The 20,598-nt window shown below is 39.7% G+C and overlaps 1 protein-coding gene across 1 annotated transcript in view; it reads left to right on the plus strand.

Annotated features, from left to right (window-relative positions):
- LOC127635675 (kin of IRRE-like protein 3) overlaps window positions 1–20,598 on the plus strand; it is a 190,392-nt gene that overhangs the window by 109,368 nt on the left and 60,426 nt on the right. The window contains exon 3 of the mRNA XM_052115863.1: window positions 12,037–12,186. Within this exon, the coding sequence (XP_051971823.1) occupies window positions 12,037–12,186 (150 nt within the window). The remainder of the gene's footprint in view (window positions 1–12,036; window positions 12,187–20,598) is intronic.

Here is a 20,598-nt window from a genome sequence, read left to right on the forward strand (position 1 = left end):
CCGGATGTTAGGATTGAATACACTTAGCTGCATAAGAAATCTATAGGATGCGGCCTTGCTCCCTATTTAGTGAATGACTTAATCTCCAGTCTGTCTTCACTGGTTTCAGACCAGTTTGAAATGCAACTTATTTTCATCCTAACTCCATTTAAGCAATTTTTTCACAATGTGAAAATGCACATAAATATAGGATTTCAAATGGATTTTCCAATGAAAAACTAGTGCTGTTGTCTACTATAGTGGTCATTGTGTTTAACAATGTACCATTTCACGACTAATCACTCCAATTTTAAAAATGGCATATCAGATGAAACTAGAGACTCTTTTAAATCAAAAAGGTTTCAATGTAAATACTTTTTTCTTACCAGATTTTTTGCTGTTTCTCCCAAGGACAAACTCCTCTTTGATCAGCACCATGTTGCTTTGTCACATGACTCCATACGTTAAATGTTTAACCCTTTACTGGCATCTCAGAGTCTTCTGAACTAAGATCAGTCAGTTTAAAGGAATTTAAATTATGCGTTGCGTATATTGAAGCCAAAAAACAATGTCCGCGATGAAGACTGCTGGGTCACATGAGATTAAAAGAGAAAGGTGACTGAGTCTAATATTCTGTCTAACATCTCCTTTTGTGTTCCATGGAATAAAGAAAGTCATAAGGGTTTGGAAAAACATGAGAGTGAGTAAAGGATAACAGAATTTAAATTTTTTGGGTAAATTATTCCTTCAAGTACATTTTGTTAAGCTCTACTTGTGGTGTACATTCAATCGTAGTAATACCACAGAGACTTTGGCTGCAAACAACAGCCTTTATGTCTTTGCTGGATCTGTTAGTGTCATTAAAGAGAGGCTGAATTCCTCAGACGCGTCTTTGTCTGGTCTTTTCTCAAGTAAGGCACTGTACATTCGAGGACAATAGCCCATTCTGTCAGGTTGTGAATGCCTCCCCTGACATTTACTTACCAAGCAGCCTTGCTGTTTTTTCCACTAACTTTTCTTGACTGAAGTTTTTCCTGTTTGCTTCAGAAAGGCCTGTCAAAAGTGCTGTCAGACAGAGCAAAGCAAAAAACAATCAAGAATTAATTGCATTTCTATCATTAATTAAGGCACTATCATTAATTAAGGCACATTAAACACTTCATCATCCACAGAATCCCAGAGAGACACGCTGCAAGTGCAGCTGTTTTACATTCACACAATGAGATGTACAAATGAATTTGTGAAAACAAATTGAAATGTTCTGAAACTAAGAAAACTTTGCACTTATAAAACTCAAGAATATATGCAAGGGCAACCTTTTTGTTTTTGAAATCAGTTTGGCTTGTTCATTAGAAGCAAACCAGATATGATTACCACACTTGGTGTCTTTAGTATGGCATTCTGGGCCACATGATGTGCATGTGTCTTTGTGTGTTTTACAGTATCCGATTAAAGTCAGAAATGCATAACAAAATTCGAATTCATTGCCCATTCTTCCCTCAAGCATCTATTTGTTCTATGTTGATTCCAAATTCGCTTCAATTTGCTCGAAGTTGAAATGATTAGCTCTTTGAAATATTTATTGTGTAACGAAGCATTATGAAAGAGAATTTCAATAATTTTATTGTAGTATCTTATTCAAATTACAGTGATCATGCCCTGTTTAGATAACATTACTCATATTTGCTGGATCCAGGGGTCATTATCGCTAACAATGGTTGCTGATTGCATTCACATATGTCTCTCAAGAAATGAGCACTTAATATTTAAAGATTAAGCTTTGAGCTGCGGCCTCATTTATTCCTCTTGTGATATGCGATTTCAAATGTATACTTTACAAAATAGGAATTGCATTTTTTACATCAGTTTCTCCACAAGTTAGTCATTTTCAGCCCTGGCCCCCGGCAGCATTTAGTCATGGACGGAGCTCTTTAATTGAGCCTCCTAAGACTTTTCTTTCCTTTCCACTGCATCCGTCTTTCTCTGAGCATTTATAGGTGTCAAGAGACTCCTGGATATTATTGTACCATGGTATAATCGAGGACAGAGCTCTGGTGCTTAATAAGCAGTATTAACTGGACATTCAGTGAATTTTGCTTCGAAAACGACACATCTGAAAGCATAAAAGATTAGGAAATTTGCTGGTTTCGCTCTAGAGAGTTGACATGATCAGCCAGTAGTACATTTAGAGTGGCTTTGGCTTTGTGTGTGGATAGAACCATTGTTTCACATGTGAAGAAATTAATGTATTTTTACAAGCCATCATTCACCTTTACAGACTGTACTGTGCATGTCAGGGTTCAGACACTTCTGTTGGTTTTGTTTATTTCTTTTTGTAGCTGATTTCTGACACTCATGTCTTGTCATTTGTTGCGTGAGTGCACTTGACTTTGTGTTTTCTCATTGTCATGTGCAATTGTGTCAATTCAGTTGTGAGCAGAGGCGGACAGAGTACACAGCTTCATTACTTGAGTAAAAGTACAGATACCCCTTGCAAAATTTTACTCAAGTACAAGTAAAAGTACTACAGTCAGATGTCTACTTAAGTAAAAGTACTAAAGTACTTGTTTTTAAAAGTACTTGAGTATCAAGAGTACAAGAGTAGATTTTCTAAATATTGCATTACTAGTCTACTGCCACAGTGCTTACATTTATGCACAGAAACGTCCTACATGGAGTTATGAAAAATGTTAATACCTTGGAGAATGTAAAAGGAATTGAAAGTAAAATAAAGTCATTTTCATCTTTTTACCATGTTGCTTTATTTAACAGTTATCACTTGTAACGACGTGAAACGGCCCACAAGGCAATAGCACAATGGCAACGCTCTGACAAACCTCTGCTAGAGTTTTAATGGATTTTTGTACCCACATTTGAACCTGACCGTGTTATACACGCAGCATAGAGCAAAGAAGAGAAAATAATAATGATTAAAGAAAATCAGCTAATCAGCTGTGTTTAGGTCAGCGTACAAAGAAGGAAAAATAAAATTCAGCTCATTTGAGTGACAGTATTAAGCCCCTTCCTCTCACATTGACATACAGGCAAAGGCAGGAGAAAATACTTTCAGCTGAATAACACCATTCTCTCACACACAATCTATGTGTGACAACTGTGTGTGTGTGTGTGTGTGTGTGTGTGTGTGTATGTGTGAGCGTGTATTTATCACTTTGTGGGGACCAAATGTCCCCATAAGGATAGTAAAACCCGAAATTTTTGACCTTGTGGGGACATTTTGTCGGTCCCCATGAGGAAAACAGCTTATAAATCATACTAAATTATGTTTTTTGAAAATGTAAAAATGCAGAAAGTTTTCTGTGAGGTTTAGGTTTAGGGTAGGGTTAGGTTTAGGGATAGAATATAAAGTTTGTACAGTATAAAAACCATTATGTCTATGGGAAGTCCCCATAAAACATGGAAACACAACGTGTGTGTGTGTGTGTGTGTGTGTGTGTGTGTGTGTGTGTGTGTGTGTGTGTGTGTGTACTGTACTTCAATTCAATCAAATGTCATGAAGTCCTTGTTCAACTTGAGAAGAAGTTGGTTCTCAAAATTCTGTGAATGAATTGATCCCCTTCTTGGGGTGAAAAGCAAACCTGCTATGCTAAAAAGCCTTTCACACGCTGCTGAAGCTGGCAGGGCTGTGTTGAGCTTTAGTGAGAGGTTATGCACAGCTGGATAGGGGGCCAGTGTATTCACTCCTTCAGCTGTAGCGGCTAGGTATACATCAAGTTGCTTACTTATCTCATGGGAATGCGTCTGCTTGACATTGGAGAAGAAGTCATCTTCATCAGAAGAGGTTGATGTGGTATCAGGAGACCGAAGACCTTCATCGTGTTCTGGCAGATGTTCCTTGATGTAACTAAGGCCTTGATTAGAAACACAGAATCACACCAACAAACACATATTTTTGTTATTATTACTCTGTAATTAAACAACTGCATAGAATCATTGTTGGATGTAAAGGTTTTTGAAAAAACAAGAAAACAAACAAACAAAAAAAAAACATTTTCCTTACCAAGCTGTAGGACTGTGTCATTGCTGGTCCAGGAGGTTTTAAACCTTGGAACGAGAATGGCTGCTGCAATTAGCTCTGGCTCTTACATCATGCTCTCAAACCGCTTCCTCAAACCTTCAAGAAGAGCATCAACAAGTGGCTTGCAAAATCTGAGTGATGGTCTGGACTTTTCAAGCTTGGTTGTGAGGGTGGTGATTGTCGGGAGCAGCCAGCCCATCTGAATGTTGACTTCTCCTTGTAGTATGTTCAAGGACTTCGCAACTGGACTCATGGTGGTGACATATTCCCCTAAAAAGGCTATGTCAGCCGGACTGTACCTAATAGAAACAGAAGAAAATAAACAAACACATATTTCAACAAAATGTATACAGAACCACTGTGCAATGCTGGACGTTTATTTATTTGTTTATGTACCTACAGCAGATAATGTGGTAAGCATTAACAAAATAAGAACACAATTATACATTAACATAAGCTACTTACATTGGAACATTGAGTGCAGCACAGACCGTTCTCACAGACCCTCTACTTGGTCTCTAATGATTCTGACCACACGTTCCACGGCCATGAAAGAGGAGTTCCATCGAGTTGAATTAGGCTGTACAAAGTGAAGCTTACAGTGTTTCTCTATAAGCTCTGCATTTTGAGGAGACCTTGATGCTTTATTCCAGAGTGCCTGACACTTTGAAAAGGCTGATCTGGACAATTTCTTGTAAGCTTCTGTCTTATTAGCCCGATCAACATCGACTGTGGAAACTAAATTTAGTAAGTGGCATGCACACCGATGATGTTTCGGCAGCTGATACTGAAGCCCATCATCTTCCTCCAGAATGGCTTCCACATCCATGAATTCCACCTCCTCTTCATCATCAGATGCATCACAATCTTCTCCTACTACTTCTTCTTCGATTGTGCCTTCTGCAACTAACTCTTCATTGTTATTTTCGTCCTGCTGACCAAAGACACGGTTTTGACGAAATTCGACCCGTTGTCTGTTGTAGTTCTAACAACCTTTAGACTTATTTCATACTCTGCATGACTGTCGGTCAAAACAGCTGCCAAGGCATCGAATGTGTGGGAGCCCCATAGTTGACGGCAAGCAAGGGCAACTGAACGGCGTTCAAAACTGCAAGGATCGAGCCAGTGGGCTGTTACACCTAAAAAGCTCCTTCTCCTGGCCGTCCAACAATCAGTAGTGGTGGCAATGTATGGTACCTTTTTCTTTTCGTTCTTGAGACGTTCTTTCATTTTAGATGTAGCTGAATCAATCTTGCGCCGCACAGTTGTGCGGGACATGACGGCACTACTCGATTGTAATTCTACAATAAGGTCTTGGAAGGATGGTTTCTCAACCAGGGAGAAGGGCTGGAGACCTTGAACGATGAAGCGGAGGATAGCCCGATCAACCGTCTTCTGAGACACCTGCTTGGTCTCCAGCAGCTTCAGTTGCTTCGGCTTGAAGCCTGTTCCACCTTCTGATGGCCTCTTGCAGGCTGTTGAAGTCAGTTGACAGTATTCCTCCAGATGTGTCTCATGCCTTCTCTGTAAAACACAGTATAATATTTCAGTTTACATAAACTAATAAATATTAGAAAAGATACCCATCATGTAGTCTACATAGCAATATTATTAACCCTCTGGTCCTCTTCGTTTAGGGGTCACACTTGGCTTCTTCCCGGTCTAAAGTGACCGAAGCCTTAAAATGTAACTTTTTTTCCCCAGGAAAACCAATGTAATATATTCTTGTTCAATAATATTTTTTTATTATTATTTTGAATTTTTAAAGATTTCTGTGTTACTAAGCAATAATTATACAATTTTTATGAGCTATTTTTTCCATTAGAATTAATATATGTTTTAATTTTTTTTAATAAATGCAACATTTCACATAAAAAATAGAGTGCAGGCCTTTAAAAAAAATAATTTTGAAGTGAGAAAAGCACCATCCAGTGGTGTTAAAAAATATAAATGTGTGTAACCGCCCATAGACTATACTATAGCTCCCTATATAAATACATAGAGAGGCTTTTTAATTCGCCTTGTTTTTTTTTAGACATGATTTCTCAATTTTATTTTATTTTTTTTGTTTTTTTTTAAATATATATTTAGACATTCTAAAAGAGTACTTTTTGATATTTATGTTAGATAAGTATCAGGTTTTGCATTGTGATTACAATCAAACAATAACATTTGGTTAGAAAGGGAACACAATGCAAGCATTTTTGTTACTCAGTATTTGATAATTAAAAACTCTAACAAAATAAGGGATGGATAGTGATAATTCAAAACACTTTATACAGACATTTTGCAATTAATTGGTATTTTATTCAGTTTAATTCTATAAATGGTAATACAACTTCAGAAGGGAACAGCAATTATGATCTAACAGTAAAAACATAATAAAATAACGTAACAGCAAACAATCATTATCAAACTGTAGGTTAAAAAAAAGAGTAATAAAAATGTAATAATAATAATAAATATTATTTTAACTATATACATACAAACTGTAATTATTTTATGTAGTGTTGCATATGCAACAGATATCAGGAACACCTATTAGGCTAAAATAATAGCAAACACAATAATTATTTGTGTGTGTGTGTGTGTGTGTGTGTGTGTGTGTGTGTGTGTATGTGTGTGTGTGTGCGCATTTTTGACCGAAGAGGACCAGAGGGTTAATTATGAAGTGCTGGTTGTAATAATTTTCCAATGGCTCCAGACTAACTTTTTAAATTGGTTTAACTGGTGCAACTAACTTTAATTTACGTGGACCAGCAAAGTATTTAGGTGCTTCTGACATTCTAACAAGTGCTGCAATATTAGGTCAGGCAAATACAAGACTTTGGGTAGCATATCTCTCATGTATTTAAATACAATTGTAGGCTACAGCAATTTTTTATGGTATAACAAGACAGGTATAAGTACACTCAAGAGCGTTCCCCCACCTGAATAGGCATTTAAGCCTTACAGTTCAACAAACACTATTGTAATCCTGTCTAGGCCAGCTGAACTTATTTTTTTTAAAAAAAACAAATAGCCCCTGTAGGGCTTGCTCTAGTTATTCGCTCTCGTGAAATAAGTGAGCTGAAATGCCCTGCTTGCAACTAGCAAAGCCAACGACTGAACTAATTAGGCTTTTACATTTTTTGTATGGTAAAAAAGACGTTTCGTACTTGAGCTCAGACTAGAAAATATACATTGTATGCTCTCTCTATTTGTCAGGGGCATCAAAACATGAATCTGAAAGGACTTCAGTTGATTATCTATGTTACACGATTAGCTTGCCTCAGCTTATGCTATTGTCAGGCCAAAGTTAGCCATCTGAATGTCTAGCTACAGCTAGCAAATTGGCTAGCAAATTGCATGTGGCTTCGACTAACGTTACTCGAACGTAACTGAGAATGTAAAAGCTGCATTATCGCAGCTAGCCAATCATTTAGTGCACTTTTCTGTAGCTAGTAGAATCTAGCTTAGAAATGTAAGGAAGTTTATTTTAATGTACGTACCTTGACATGCTTCCGCAAGTTGGAGGATGAATTTTTGTAGGCGGTGATGAAGTTCTGTTTTAGCAAACACAGCAAACACTTGAAGCGAAAACTATCAGACAATTGTTCAGAAAATTGAAATAGTCTGGCGAGGTGGGGCCACGGGTTGGCACATTCCCAGGATGGACCTGCTGCGTCTTCATCCATTGTTTCGTCCATCTCTAAATAAATCTGACCATGGAGTTGACTTTGGCGGAAAGCTGAAGGTGATTGCTGATAGGCTGTCCCAATCAGTGGCGCCTGCACAATCCAATCACGTTTGAGAGGGAAACAACAAATTGAGGGTTTCCGAGATTTTTCTTTTTCCTTTATTTTTTATTTTTATTTTTTAGAAGAAGTAACGGGTACTCACGGTTATGGATAGAAATGTAGTGGAGTAAAGAGTACAATATTTGCCTCTCAAATGTACTTGAGTAAAGTCATGAGTACTCCCCAAAAATTATACTTGAGTAAAGTACAGATCCCTCAAAATTGTACTTAAGTACTGTACTCAAGTAAATGTACTCCGTTACTGTCCGGCTCTGGTTGTGAGTGATACCCATCCCCCCTGTTACCTTATTAGTTAATTTGCCTCATCTCTTTTCCTTCGTTACTCTCCTCTGTTCCTTCCTTATTTAACCTCATTGTGTTTTCTGTCCCATGCCAGTTTATTTGGGATGTTTCCCTGTCGTGGTATTCGGTCTTGTCTGTTTGTATTCCCGCAGTTCCCTGGAGATTCCTTTGAGCCAGGACCTCAAGGCTCTCCTTTTCCAGCCCAGCCAGTCGGTTCATTTATTCTGCCATGAACTGTGATGTTTTCCCCTATGGGTTATTTTATTTGTATTTTTTTTAAATAAAGCCCATTCTATTTAACTCTGCACTTCATAGCATAATCTAGTACAGAGCTTTCATAGTTAAACAACTGTGGAGACTGCGAATTCCACAAAGTCTAAATTTGTAAGAGCAGTTTAAAAAAAGACACTTGTAAAAGCACTCTTGTCTTGACTTGACTGGTAAGTTCTGAGTATAAAACTGTTAACTGATTGTTTGAAGTGTGAAGACATTTGTGGATCTTTTCATTTATGTGGTTATTCGCGTACACTTATATTGTGTAAATCCGTATTAAAGTTCGTAAAATCTGTCTAACTTTCTCCAAGTATTTAAAGGGATTGTTCACCCAAAAATAAAAATTCTTTCATTCACTCACCCTCATGCCATCCCAGATATGTATGACTTGCTTTCTTCAGCAGAACACAAACAAAGATTTTGAGAAGAATATCTTAGCTCTGTAGGTCCTCACAATGCAAGTGAATGGTGATCAGACCTTTGTAGCTCCAAAAATCACATAAAGGAAACATAAAATAATCCGTATGACTCCAGTGGTTAAACCATATCTTTAGAAGCAAAATAATTTTCATTTTTGGATGAACTATAGCTTTAAAGGTGTCCAGGTACTCCTATATATCGTTGCACCATGTAATTGAGTACAGACCTCTAATACTCTGGTGTCATCTCCCTTGCGTCATTCCAAACCCATATTACTCCCCCCCCGTATAACACAAAAAGAGATGTTTGTCAGAATTATAGCCACAGTTACCATTCACTTTCAGCCCATCTCGTCCATACAATGAAGTGAATGGTGACTAAGGCTCTCATTTTGTGTTCCACAGAAGAAAGTCAGTCATTTTTCAACATGAAAGTGAGTAAATGATGAGAGAATTGTCATTTTTGGTAGAACTATCCATTTAACTAGTAGTTGCAACTAGAAATTCAGCAAAAACTCACAAAAACAGCAGTTGCAAAAGAGAAAAGATCAGAAAATGTGCCGGTTATGCAGTAGAGCATTGACGCTATCAGTAATACTAATATTTTATTACTTGTAGTTTCACTCTGACAAAATGACATGCTTATATTCACCTGTAAAACATCAGAATGTACAATCAAAGTTTGAAAAATGACATCTCTCGTCAAAGAGCTGAACATAAAGCTTGATTAGAATCCATCAGTATGTTCCTCCTCCGTCAGCTTTCACATCCACTCATTCAGAGCTTTTATCTGCCTCCTCTCAGCCAAGTTTCAACAGTCTTTCCATCCGCTGGAGTGTCAGTGACATGCCCACAGTCTTCCTGCATGTGATAAATCCATGTCCTAGCTCTCTGTCGCAGCTGCTATTGATCCGACATAAAGCCAAATCCATTTCAGTGGGATTCATTACCTTTTAATAGGGTCATTTCACATTGTTTCTTCTAATTGACAGCCATTGTCTGTAGCCGCCCAGTCAGGCATATTGGGGAATTCATCAGAGCTTTATTGAGGTGCCTGTATGCCTCAATAATCCCTAATGAAAACAGCTCTTAAATAAAAGGCAAAAGAAGATCCAGTGGCAAGACGGCTGTAATGACACTATTGATTCCTAATAGGGGCTTATTACCAGATAGCACAGGACAGCCAAACTTCTTTAAAATAAAGGATCACCAGGGTTCCACAGACATGCTATGATGGCTGTTTACAAGATCATGTTCGGATTTAATTGTGCTCGGGCCTGCGATCTGTCTGTAGATACGAGCATATTAACGGAAAATGAGACAGCTGTCTTGAGTAGAGTATCATGTAGCAATTGTGCTGGTTGCAATGGCATCATACATCATTTATTAAAGCTGAAGTGTGTAATATATGCGACACTAGTGCCACCGTACAGAATTGGAAAAATAAATCATGTTTTCAAAACAGATTTCCAAATTCACCTCTGGTCTGCTGTTGTTCGAACTGTCAGATATTCCCACCCCCAACTCACACCATTGGTTTAGTAACATTGTTGGGGTGGGTCTAAGTGGGTCACTCTAAACAAACAAAGACATTTTATAATGCCACAGAAACAAAGCTTTTACAGTTTTTGAGAAAATGAACATCTGAATGACTTACTTGTAGTTGTCTCTGCATATTAAGCTGGGATAGAAGGAAGTATTTTGACACTGAAAAAGTTGCATACTTCAGTTTTAAAGAGGCCGTATTCTACACTTTTGTGGCATTTAATTTTTCCCCTGTAGTCCACGTTTTAGAACACTTTTTCTTGCACCAAATACATTTGTGATTTTCTTTCAAACAACTATTTTCCACCATTGCCAAACCGTGTGCGATGCGACTATCTTGTACACACTGAATGCGTAAAGGCTCCACAATGTGACACTGAGAAGATCAGAAGATTTTTTATTTTTAATATAAGTTATATAAAGTGGGATTGTGGACCTTTGCAGGAATAGACAACAAGCGAAATACAAAATGTCCTAATATTCTTCAGTTGTTGCAGTCGTGGCTACCTTTAAGACTTCTATATGTAGGGGACCACAGTTTATGACTGGCTAATCTGTACTGGTGTACTTCACACTGACATGCATAAGGCTAGGCTGAATAATGAATTAGGAGTAGGTGTTAATTTATGAACGTAAGCAGTCATAAGTTACTATATGCTAATGTTTGCAACATCAATACCGTGCACATTTTTAAATAGACTGTTTTTGCTGCTTAGATTTAATGAATGATATAAGTGTACTTTGCTTTTTGCTTTGCTTTGTGTACCTGGTCCAGTACATTGAACCTGTGACAAAAAGTAGGGAGAATTTTGTTTTCCATTCTATATTTTTGTTTTTATTAAGACTTCTGTTTGTGCCATGCTGGATGTCATATGTTTAATAAGAATATTTCAGAATGTGTGGAGCTTTGGGAAGATGTGCAAATCCTTGGACAGCAGAATAAACATTTGACATGGAATCAATAATGACTTATACCTTTATCTTCTTACCTATTTAAATTTCAGCTTAAAGCAATTCATCAGCCTTTTAAATACGCATAGAACATGTTGACATTGAAGTGCTATGGTATTGTTAGCAGTTTGTTCAGAGATAAATATTTTATGTCCAAATTTGAGATGTCAGCACAAGGTGTACAAAACACTGCATTCTCACATTCACATGAATGGAGTGTGACAGAAGATCATTCAAGGCCAACTTTGAATGGGCCCAGTCTCTTATTGTTAAGTGAAATATTGGCCTTTTTATCTTTTTCAAATTTTATTCATTCAACTATACTTTACTTTAGAAACAGAACAATACTAAAGCACAAAGAGTAAAATACTTACAATGCTCCCAGCAACATACAAATGAAACTGGATTTTTCATCCAGCAAATAAACTGAGTAAATGCATTTAAAAAACATCTGTGTGCCCAGAGGGTAGAAATTAGAAAGAGTTTAGGAAGAGTTTAATCATTTTGTAGCAGACTATGTGTGTAAACTGTTAATAAGTATTCTTGTTTGTAAGCCAATAGCTTTGGTATCTTTAGCTGTTTGTAGAAGAAAGGCTAAAGATACCTTAAAGATAAGAAATGGTTTGATGTCAATGTCAATCATATATTTTGAATTATGACTTAAGTGTCCAAAAACATTTTGGGGCTACCGTATGTGTCTACTTTTATGTTGATTAAACAAAAATGTTAAATCTAAGCGCTTGTGTTTCAGGTTATCCACGCTATGACATTATTGGGGACCACAGCAAAGGGGAATATCACCTACTGATCCAGAGGACAGAACTGGCCGATGACGGCAGCTTTGAGTGTCAAGCCATCCAAGTCGCTAGCAGATCACGACCTGCTCGGCTCACTGTTTTGGGTCAGTCTTACTCAACACCAGAACCTTAATTCACTGAAATTTGGATGGATGGATGGATGGATGGATGGATGGATGGATGGATGGATGCTTACAGATAAGGATGGTTTCTGAGTTTAAAATAAAAGTAGTACTTAGATGATTTCTAAAGAACTAGAGCATAAAAGGTTATCTGTGGAACTTTAAAAGGTTGTTCTATGGCAACAACCTTCTAAAACATTTTTAGTTCTGAATGGAGACCATATTTGAAAGAGTGTGGAAAGATAGATGGATGAACCGACTGACAGTCGGACAAATCGATAAATACTTTAACTAGAATAGCATTCAAGCACTTACAGATTAGAAGAAAGTATTAGCTAGAGAAAGAGAAAGTGAGAAAAAAAACATTGCCTCTGCAATACAGTGAATGTAGACAAGAACCAAGTCAATGTCTGAGTTAGATAAATGTGTGATATTCTGAAATCAGGGCTAATTAGCTTTAATAAGACACAATAGATATATTTGCGATCGATAAAGGCCCTGACACAAACACATTGCGTCAGCTTTGCTCCTGGCCAGCCCGACTCAGCCTGATTATCATTATTGATTTCTCTCCTTCCTTTGTTAAAAGTATGATATATTCCAGAGGAATAAGTTCATTATACTGTCCTCAGAGTAACAGCATTTTAAACCAGTAATCTAGACACTTAAAGCCAACCGAAGATGCCGGCGATTCGAGGTCCATTAAAATGATTAATTAGAGATTAGAGGCTGCTCATTTGTTTTTATTCTTTGCTGGTCTGGTGGCAGCAGAGACAAATCATCTTGCTCCCCAGAGCAGAGCCATTAGCCTGACATGTAATCCCACACAAACTGGCTTACTTCTGAAAAGTTGCATACAAAACCACAAGCAGCTCCTGAGAGAGGTAATGAACCTCATGTAGGGACTCTGTCACCGTCAATCACCTGTCACTTCCCTCCCACAGGACATTGGCACGTGACCACATTCAGATGCAACATTTTGTTTTCTTTCTTTCATTCCTTCTTTCTTTCTTTCTTTCTTTCTTACATTAGTTAGTTTTAGTTTGTTTATTCATTCGTTTGTGTTCGTTTGTTAATTAGTTTGTTCGTTTATAAGTTATTTCTTATTTCTTACTTTCTTTGCTTTCCGTCTCTCTCTATCTATCTCTGTATCTCTCCTGACAGCCAAGATTCAGACTTATCTTTATAACCTGATTGGATGCCTTGCCTGTGAAGTTTCAGACCTGTCTCTGTCACTTACGGAGAAAAAATGGTTGGAGACGCTTTTTCCTAACTTCGACTTTGAAGCTCGCTGTTTGGGCTTGAGTCCATGGTGCCGCTGTGATGCATTAAAATGCCTGGATCCTGAGTCGTGGTCGTAGTTACAGCAGTGTCTACTAAATACTTTCTCCAGTCCCCCACAGAGCACTGGCAAAGCTCATACAAATTCAGAGCAAGTTCAAGCTTTCCGTATTCTCTTTCAAGCGGCACAGCCTCACAATAAAGCTCTCTAACAATCCTGCTCAGTTTCAGACGTGTACATCCGCAGCTACACAAGCTCAACCCCACTGAGGTGACAGCAGTGGGAGGTGACTGACCTTTCGGAGTGACATTTGAACTTTGAACCCTCGTATGAGAGCTGTGGGGTAACCCAGTTTGCATTGTGGTGGCCAGGCTGCTGAATAAGACATGAGGTGGGGTAGGTACACATTGCTGAAGAAGGACCCCTGAGGCTAATTAGATCTAAGGAATTCCCCTAAAGCCAAGCTGAGAAGCCGGAGAGAGAGAACAGTGTTGTAGGAACTCAGTCAGTGAACAGTGGGGAGGAACCCCAGACTCTTCCAGAGGTCACTATTGTTTAAAAAGAGCCAGTGTAGGGTTTCTGTAAGCTCATAGCATTTCTTCTGCTCATTGTCTTCTCCTCTGAGCTAAAGAGGCTTATAAGATTTTGCTGCTTTCTGACGTAATTAGTGATTTTTTTTTCTTCTTTTCTTGCTTGCTTCCTTACGACCAACTGACCTTCCTATTTAAAATTTCTTTGTAAATAATTTGTAACTCCATTCTTTAATCAAATGTAAATTGACAAATTCAATACAACAAATTTCAGTTTAAATAGTTCGTAAAATCTTTCTTACGTAAATTGACACATTGAGTGTGTCGTCTTTCTGTGTATATTAATCGTAAAATCCTTTTTACGCGAGTGGACACATTCAATGTGACAACTTTCTTTGTAAATAGTTTGTAAATCTTTCTAACATTAAATTGACACATTCAATGTGACAACTTTCTGTGTAAATTGATCATAAAATCATTCTTACATAAATTGTCACATTCAAAGCAACGCATTTCTGTGTAAATTGTTCGCAAATCATTTATATGTACATTGACACAATCAGTGTTTTAAATGTATGTGTAAATATTTCTTTAAATCATTCTTACGTAAATCAACACATTCAATGTGACACGTTTTTCTGTGAATTGTTCAATTAATCATTCTTACGTAAATTGGCACATTCAGTGTGACGAATTTCTGTGTAAATGGTCCCTAAAGTAATTTTTCATTCACATCGACTGTGAAAATTTACGTGAATGGTTTTTCAAATGATTACCAACAATTTATTCAGTTAGTGGTTTATGAATGTAGCCCAATATTTCATCAGCTTTACGAACAACACCCAGGTACAAAACAGCACAAAATTATGCAGTACTATCTCTCACAGCCTTGTTTTTGTCAAATTAAAAATGCAATCTTCTCTGACTAATGTCTATTGCTTTGGAATTATGTTTTTAATTGCCCAACACATAAAAGCACTTTTAATGTAAAACTGTCCCACTTCAAGCTCCTGGTGAGAAAGATTAACATGGTTTCTCTACATATGTAAATAATTCAAAGGAATCATATGCATATTTAGTAAAAGCTTATATGAAAATGTGGTGTTCACAGACGCAGGTCTCGACCTGAGTAGTAGCCAAATGCCATAGTTCCCCTGGAATCTCAGTTTTTTCCCTATCACGTATTTGTCTCTGTTTTTAAATGAAAGAGAGATGTGCAAAGAATTATACCAGGCAGTCTTCAAACGCAGTTAGCGCTATGAATGCATAAAAATGTATTGAAGTTTTGAACACTTTGTTGAATAGTTAGCAGGCATGCAGCAGCATCTGCATCTCAGAGAGATGTGAATTCAGACAGGTACATCATGGTCCTATGTTGCAGCTGTAATGAAGGGAGAATGAAAATCCTCACAAACATGACATAATTGGAAAACTTCCATCTTTACCTAAACAACAAAGTTAACAGATGGTGTGAAATTAACTCTCACCAAGACTCAAATGTGACTAAAAATGGGAGAGTTTTTCAAGAAATTTTTTTCTTGAAAATGAAAAATCTGAAGCTCCCCTTCTGTCACTCACTTGACGTTGTGTCGAATGTAGTAAAAGAAGTAATTTTTCATTCACATAGACTGTGAAAATTTACGTGAATGGTTTTTCAAATGATTACCAACAATTCATTCAGTTAGGGGCTTATGAATGTGGCCCAATGTTTCATCAGCTTAACGAACAACACCCAGGTACAAAACAGCACAAAATTATGCAGTACTATCTCTCACAGCCTTGTTTTTGTCAAATTAAAAATGCAATCTTCTCTGACTAATGTCTATTGCTTTGGAATTATGTTTTTTATTGCCCAACACATAAAAGCACTTTTAATGTAAAACTGTCCCACTTCAAGCTCCTGGTGAGAAAGATTAACATGGTTTCTCTACATATGTAAATAATTCAAAGGAATCATATGCTTATTTAGTAAAAGCTTATATAATTCAATCTGAACAATCAATACCATCACAGAAGTTTGTATTCTTGACCAATTGAAAACCCGAGTCACCATTGCATTGAAGGGATTTATGTTTTCTCACACCTCTTGGAGTCTAATTGTGCAGTCACTTCACATTAATTAGGTCTAAATATGGACTTCTCAGACTAGTTGTAGAAGAAAAGCTAGTGGATTAAAGCTTTGCACAAGATGTTATCCTTTGCCTTAAGTGTGTTGAACAAGCCATGTTAACCTGTCCCAGAAGGAGACAAACATCAGTCCTAATGAGAGGAGACGGTAATTACTCGTAGTCTTTCAAAGTGAAGAGGCTGTTCTGTTCCTCCTCTTCGTGGATAAAACACCAGTCAGGGGATCATTACCAGATTCTCAGAAAACTAAAACAGAAAGGCAAAGGAAAGATTCCCTCAGCCTTGTCCAAATACGCTCCCCGTCTCCTCATGTTAATGTCAAAGCTGGTGCTGGCCGCGAAGAGGCACATCACAGCCAGATTGGGGACAGAGAGAGCAAACAATGCTGAGATGAAATTGAAAATGTGGAGTTCACAGATGCAGGTCTCGACCTGAGTAGTCATGCCATAGTTCCCCTGGAATCGCAGTTTTTTCCCTATCACGTATTTGTCTCTGTTTTTAAATGAAAGAGAGATGTGCAAAGAATTATACCCTGCAGTCTTCAAACGCAGTTAGCGCTATGAATGCATACATTTTTTTTTTTAAAGTTTTGAACACTTTGTTGAATAGTTATCAGGCATGCAGCAGCATCTGCATCTCAGAGAGATGTGAATTAAGGCAGGTACATCATGATCCTCTATTGCAGCTGTAATTAAGGGAGAATGAAAATCCTCACGAACATGACATAATTGGAAAACTTCCATCTTTACCTAAACAACAAAGTTAACAGATGGTGTGAAATTAACTCTCACCAAGACTCAAATGTGACTAAAAATGGGAGAGTTTTTCAAGAAAATATTTCTTGAAAATTAGAAATCTGAAGCTCCCCTTCTGTCACTCACTTGACGTTGTGTCGAATGTAGTGACAAAAGGGGTCTTTCTTGAGAGCCTCGCGTACCTCTGAACTTGAGAAAAGGCCAATGAGAAATTGGCAGACAGAATTTGCATGTCCCGCCCCCGGACATGCGGGTATAAAGGGAAGCGGGCGTGCGTCTGTCAGTCAGATTTTTTCTTCAGAGCCGAGTGGTTGTGCAGCAGCAAGCTGAGTCTCACTACTGCTCCACTTATCTCTATCAGAACATTGCTTTTAGAGCTACAGCGCTTTACCAGCGGCTTTCTCCCACTCTGCATGCTGTGCAGTCCACGCCCCTGGGCGCTTCAATAGCACTTCTCTAAAAGAGTGTATATCTCTAAAAGAGAAGTATTTTCCCCTCTAAGAGAGATTATTTTCAATCACAAAAGAGCAATACACAGCAGGCATTGAACGTCCTTTTCAGGACGTGTCTTTTTAAAGATATCTATCCGCCTCTGTGTTGTTCCTGGATGTGGTTGTTTTCTCTCCACTCCTGATGGTCATGAATGCTGCCTCACGTGTCTGGCCTGTGATCACACGGAGGCAGCATTTATGAATGGTTTATGTTCTCATTTGTGAGAAAATACCATGGCAACATTGTGATTGTGGCTTTCTCCCTTCCGAGGGGGTCAATCCGTCCAGATCTGACACAAGACTGGCTCGCCTCACATCCAGTCCATTGTTTCATTCGGACCCCACAAGCTGGATAACGATTTCACTGCCGCATCTGAAAGCGTCACAGTGGCGTCTGGTTCGGATGACTCGTCTGGGCTGCCACCTTTGAGTCTGCTCACCCAGTCTGAGGCTGACGCGTTGATATCCGCTATGCTTTTCCGTGCCGCCATGAGTGTGAGGCTGGACTGGAACCCCCCTCCCTCACAGATAGTCGATTGGTTCCTCGGGTCAGGGTGCCGCTCATAGCCTTAGTGCCCCTCGCATGGAGCTTGGACGCTTTGCTTTCGCTGTCCAACTCATCACGCTGCTTGACCAGGAACATCTGACTCGGCTATGCGATTCAATTCGCCAGGCTCCCGCCTCGTCTCAAAGGTATTTGCTCCACTTCGATACCAACACTTTACGTACAGAGATTACAACTCTGCTACTCATGGTTTCTTCAGCCCTTAATTCATCCAAAAAAGGCAGTGGGTTGCGGGCAATCTTGGACTTGCGAGTTCTCAATCAGGCTTGATGCAAACTTCCATTCAAAATGCTCACGCAGAAACAAATTCTAACCTGCGTTCACCATCAGATTGGTTTGACAGTAGACCTGAAGGACACGTACATCCACGTCTCCATTCTGCCTTGACATCGACCCTTCCTACGGTTCGTGTTTGACGGCCAAGCGTTTCAGTACAAGGTCCTCCCCTTTCGGCCTGTCCCTGTCCCCTCGTGTCTTCACGTAGGTCACAGAGGCAGCCCTTACCCCGCTATGGGAAGTGGGCATCATACTCAACTACCTCAACGACTGGCTCATTCTAGCTCACTCTCGAGAGTCACTGTGCACCCACAGGGACCAGGTGCTCAGGCACCTCAGCCCTCTAGGGCTTCAGGTCAACTGGGAAAAGAGCAAGTTCAGAGCTCTTTTCTTGGTATGGAGTTAACGAGCACGCACAGTCAATGCTCAAGTGCCTTGCTCTCTTCGAGCCTGGCACAGCAGTTCCTCTAAAATAGTTCCAGAGGCTCCTGGGGCACATGACATCCATGGCCGCAGTTGCGCTGCTCGGGTTGATGCATATGAGACCGCTTCAGCACTGCTTCAGACTCGAGACACGAGATGAGCATGGCGACGCGGCACATACCGTGTGTTAATCACCCCTTCCTGCCGTCAGATTTTCAACCCTTGTACAGACCCCTGTTTTCTGCGGAATGGATTTCCCTTACAGGAGGTGTCCAGACGTGTCGTTGTCACCACAGACGCCTATTAACTGGGTTGGGGTGCCATGTGAAACGGGCACACAGTTGCTGGCTCCTGGACATGGCCCCAGCTGCGTTGGCACATCAACTGCCTAGAGTTGCTGGCTGTATTCCTTGCCCTGCGGAGGTTTCTGGGGCAAGCACATCTTGATCCGTTCAGATAGCACCTCAACAGTAGCTTACATAAATGGCCAAGGCAGCATGTGCTCTTGTCATATGTCACAACTCGCCCGCCATCTCCTCCTTTGGAATGAGGTCGCTGCACGCCATTCATATCCCGGGCAACCTCAACACGACAGCGGACACGCTGATTTGGGGCCAGTTCGGCATGGCACAGGTAGATCTCTTTGCCACCCAATACAATTCCCACTGCCCGCTCTGGTACTCACTAACAGAGGCCCCTAACACATGCGCTGGCACACAGCTGGCCCCGGATGCTGCGTAAGTACGCATTTCCCCCAGTGAGTCTTCTTGCACTGGTGCAGTCATCTTAAGACCGTGACTGGGCTTCGTGCCCAAGGTTCCCACAACTCCTTTCAGGGATCAGGTCGTGAACCTGCAAGCGCTGCCCACAGAGGAGCCAGACCCAGCCTTTTCGTAGCTGTGTCCGGTACGTGCTTTGCGTATATATTTGGACCATATGCAGAGCTCTAGATGTTATGATTGGCTCTTGTCTGCTTTGGTAGACAGCGGAAAGGGAATGCAGTCTCCAAACTGAGGTTAGCTCACTGGGTCATCGATGCCATTTTGTTGGCCTTCCAGACCCAGGCCATGCCTGCCCCCTTGCGGGTTCAAGCACACTCAATGAGAAGTGTGGCATCCTCGTTGGCACTGGCCAACATCACCTCACTAGCAGACATCTGTAGAGCAGCAGGCTGGGCAACACCCAATACCTTTGCGAGATTCTACAATCTCAGGGTTGAGTCGGTCTTGTCCTGTGTTTTGTCAGGTCAGAGCCGGTAGAACGCAGTAATACGAAACAGCTGACCGAGTGTTCCACTTGTACTTAGCGCCCTCCCAGGTTAGCCACTAATCTCTCGCTTCCTGGAAGTTCTTCCTCCATAGCCTTCTGGCCTGCGAATTCAGTGGAGGACTTTGCGGCCAGACCCACTATGAGCCTCAAGTGCTCTGTAAATTCACAAAGGTAAATTTATATCGATTTGTAAGGCACCTTACACCACGTAGACCCCTCCCAAGGAGCAAAAGCTTGAACTGAGAAATGCATCTCCCATGATGCTATAAGCCTTTCTTATCACCTGTTGCTAAAAAATACAGTTAAACTATAAAGGTACACCAGTAATTTTTGAGCGTAGTTTAACAATGGCTTTAAGGCTTTTTGTTTTTGATTGACAGTGAGGAAAACCATCATATGAAAGAGAAACACAAAGTACTAAGGAAATATAAAAAGTTATAAGAATAGAACTTTGAACACCGAAGGAGTTCAATTTACTCAGCACATGTAGTCTTTGCTGTGACTTTTTAATAATGGCCCCAGTGTTCCCTTCTGTACTAATGGAAAACAATACAATACTAATGAGATCAAGTTGCCATATCACCAGGAGTATCAGGAAAGTGAAAATTGCATTGGCATGCTCTTCCTGTACTGTAGATCTCCTAGAGGGTGTCTGGAGCAAAAGACAGAGTTCTGA

This window comes from Xyrauchen texanus, chromosome 43 (genome assembly GCF_025860055.1).
Source record: "Xyrauchen texanus isolate HMW12.3.18 chromosome 43, RBS_HiC_50CHRs, whole genome shotgun sequence".
Classification (NCBI taxonomy): Eukaryota; Metazoa; Chordata; class Actinopteri; order Cypriniformes; family Catostomidae; genus Xyrauchen; species Xyrauchen texanus.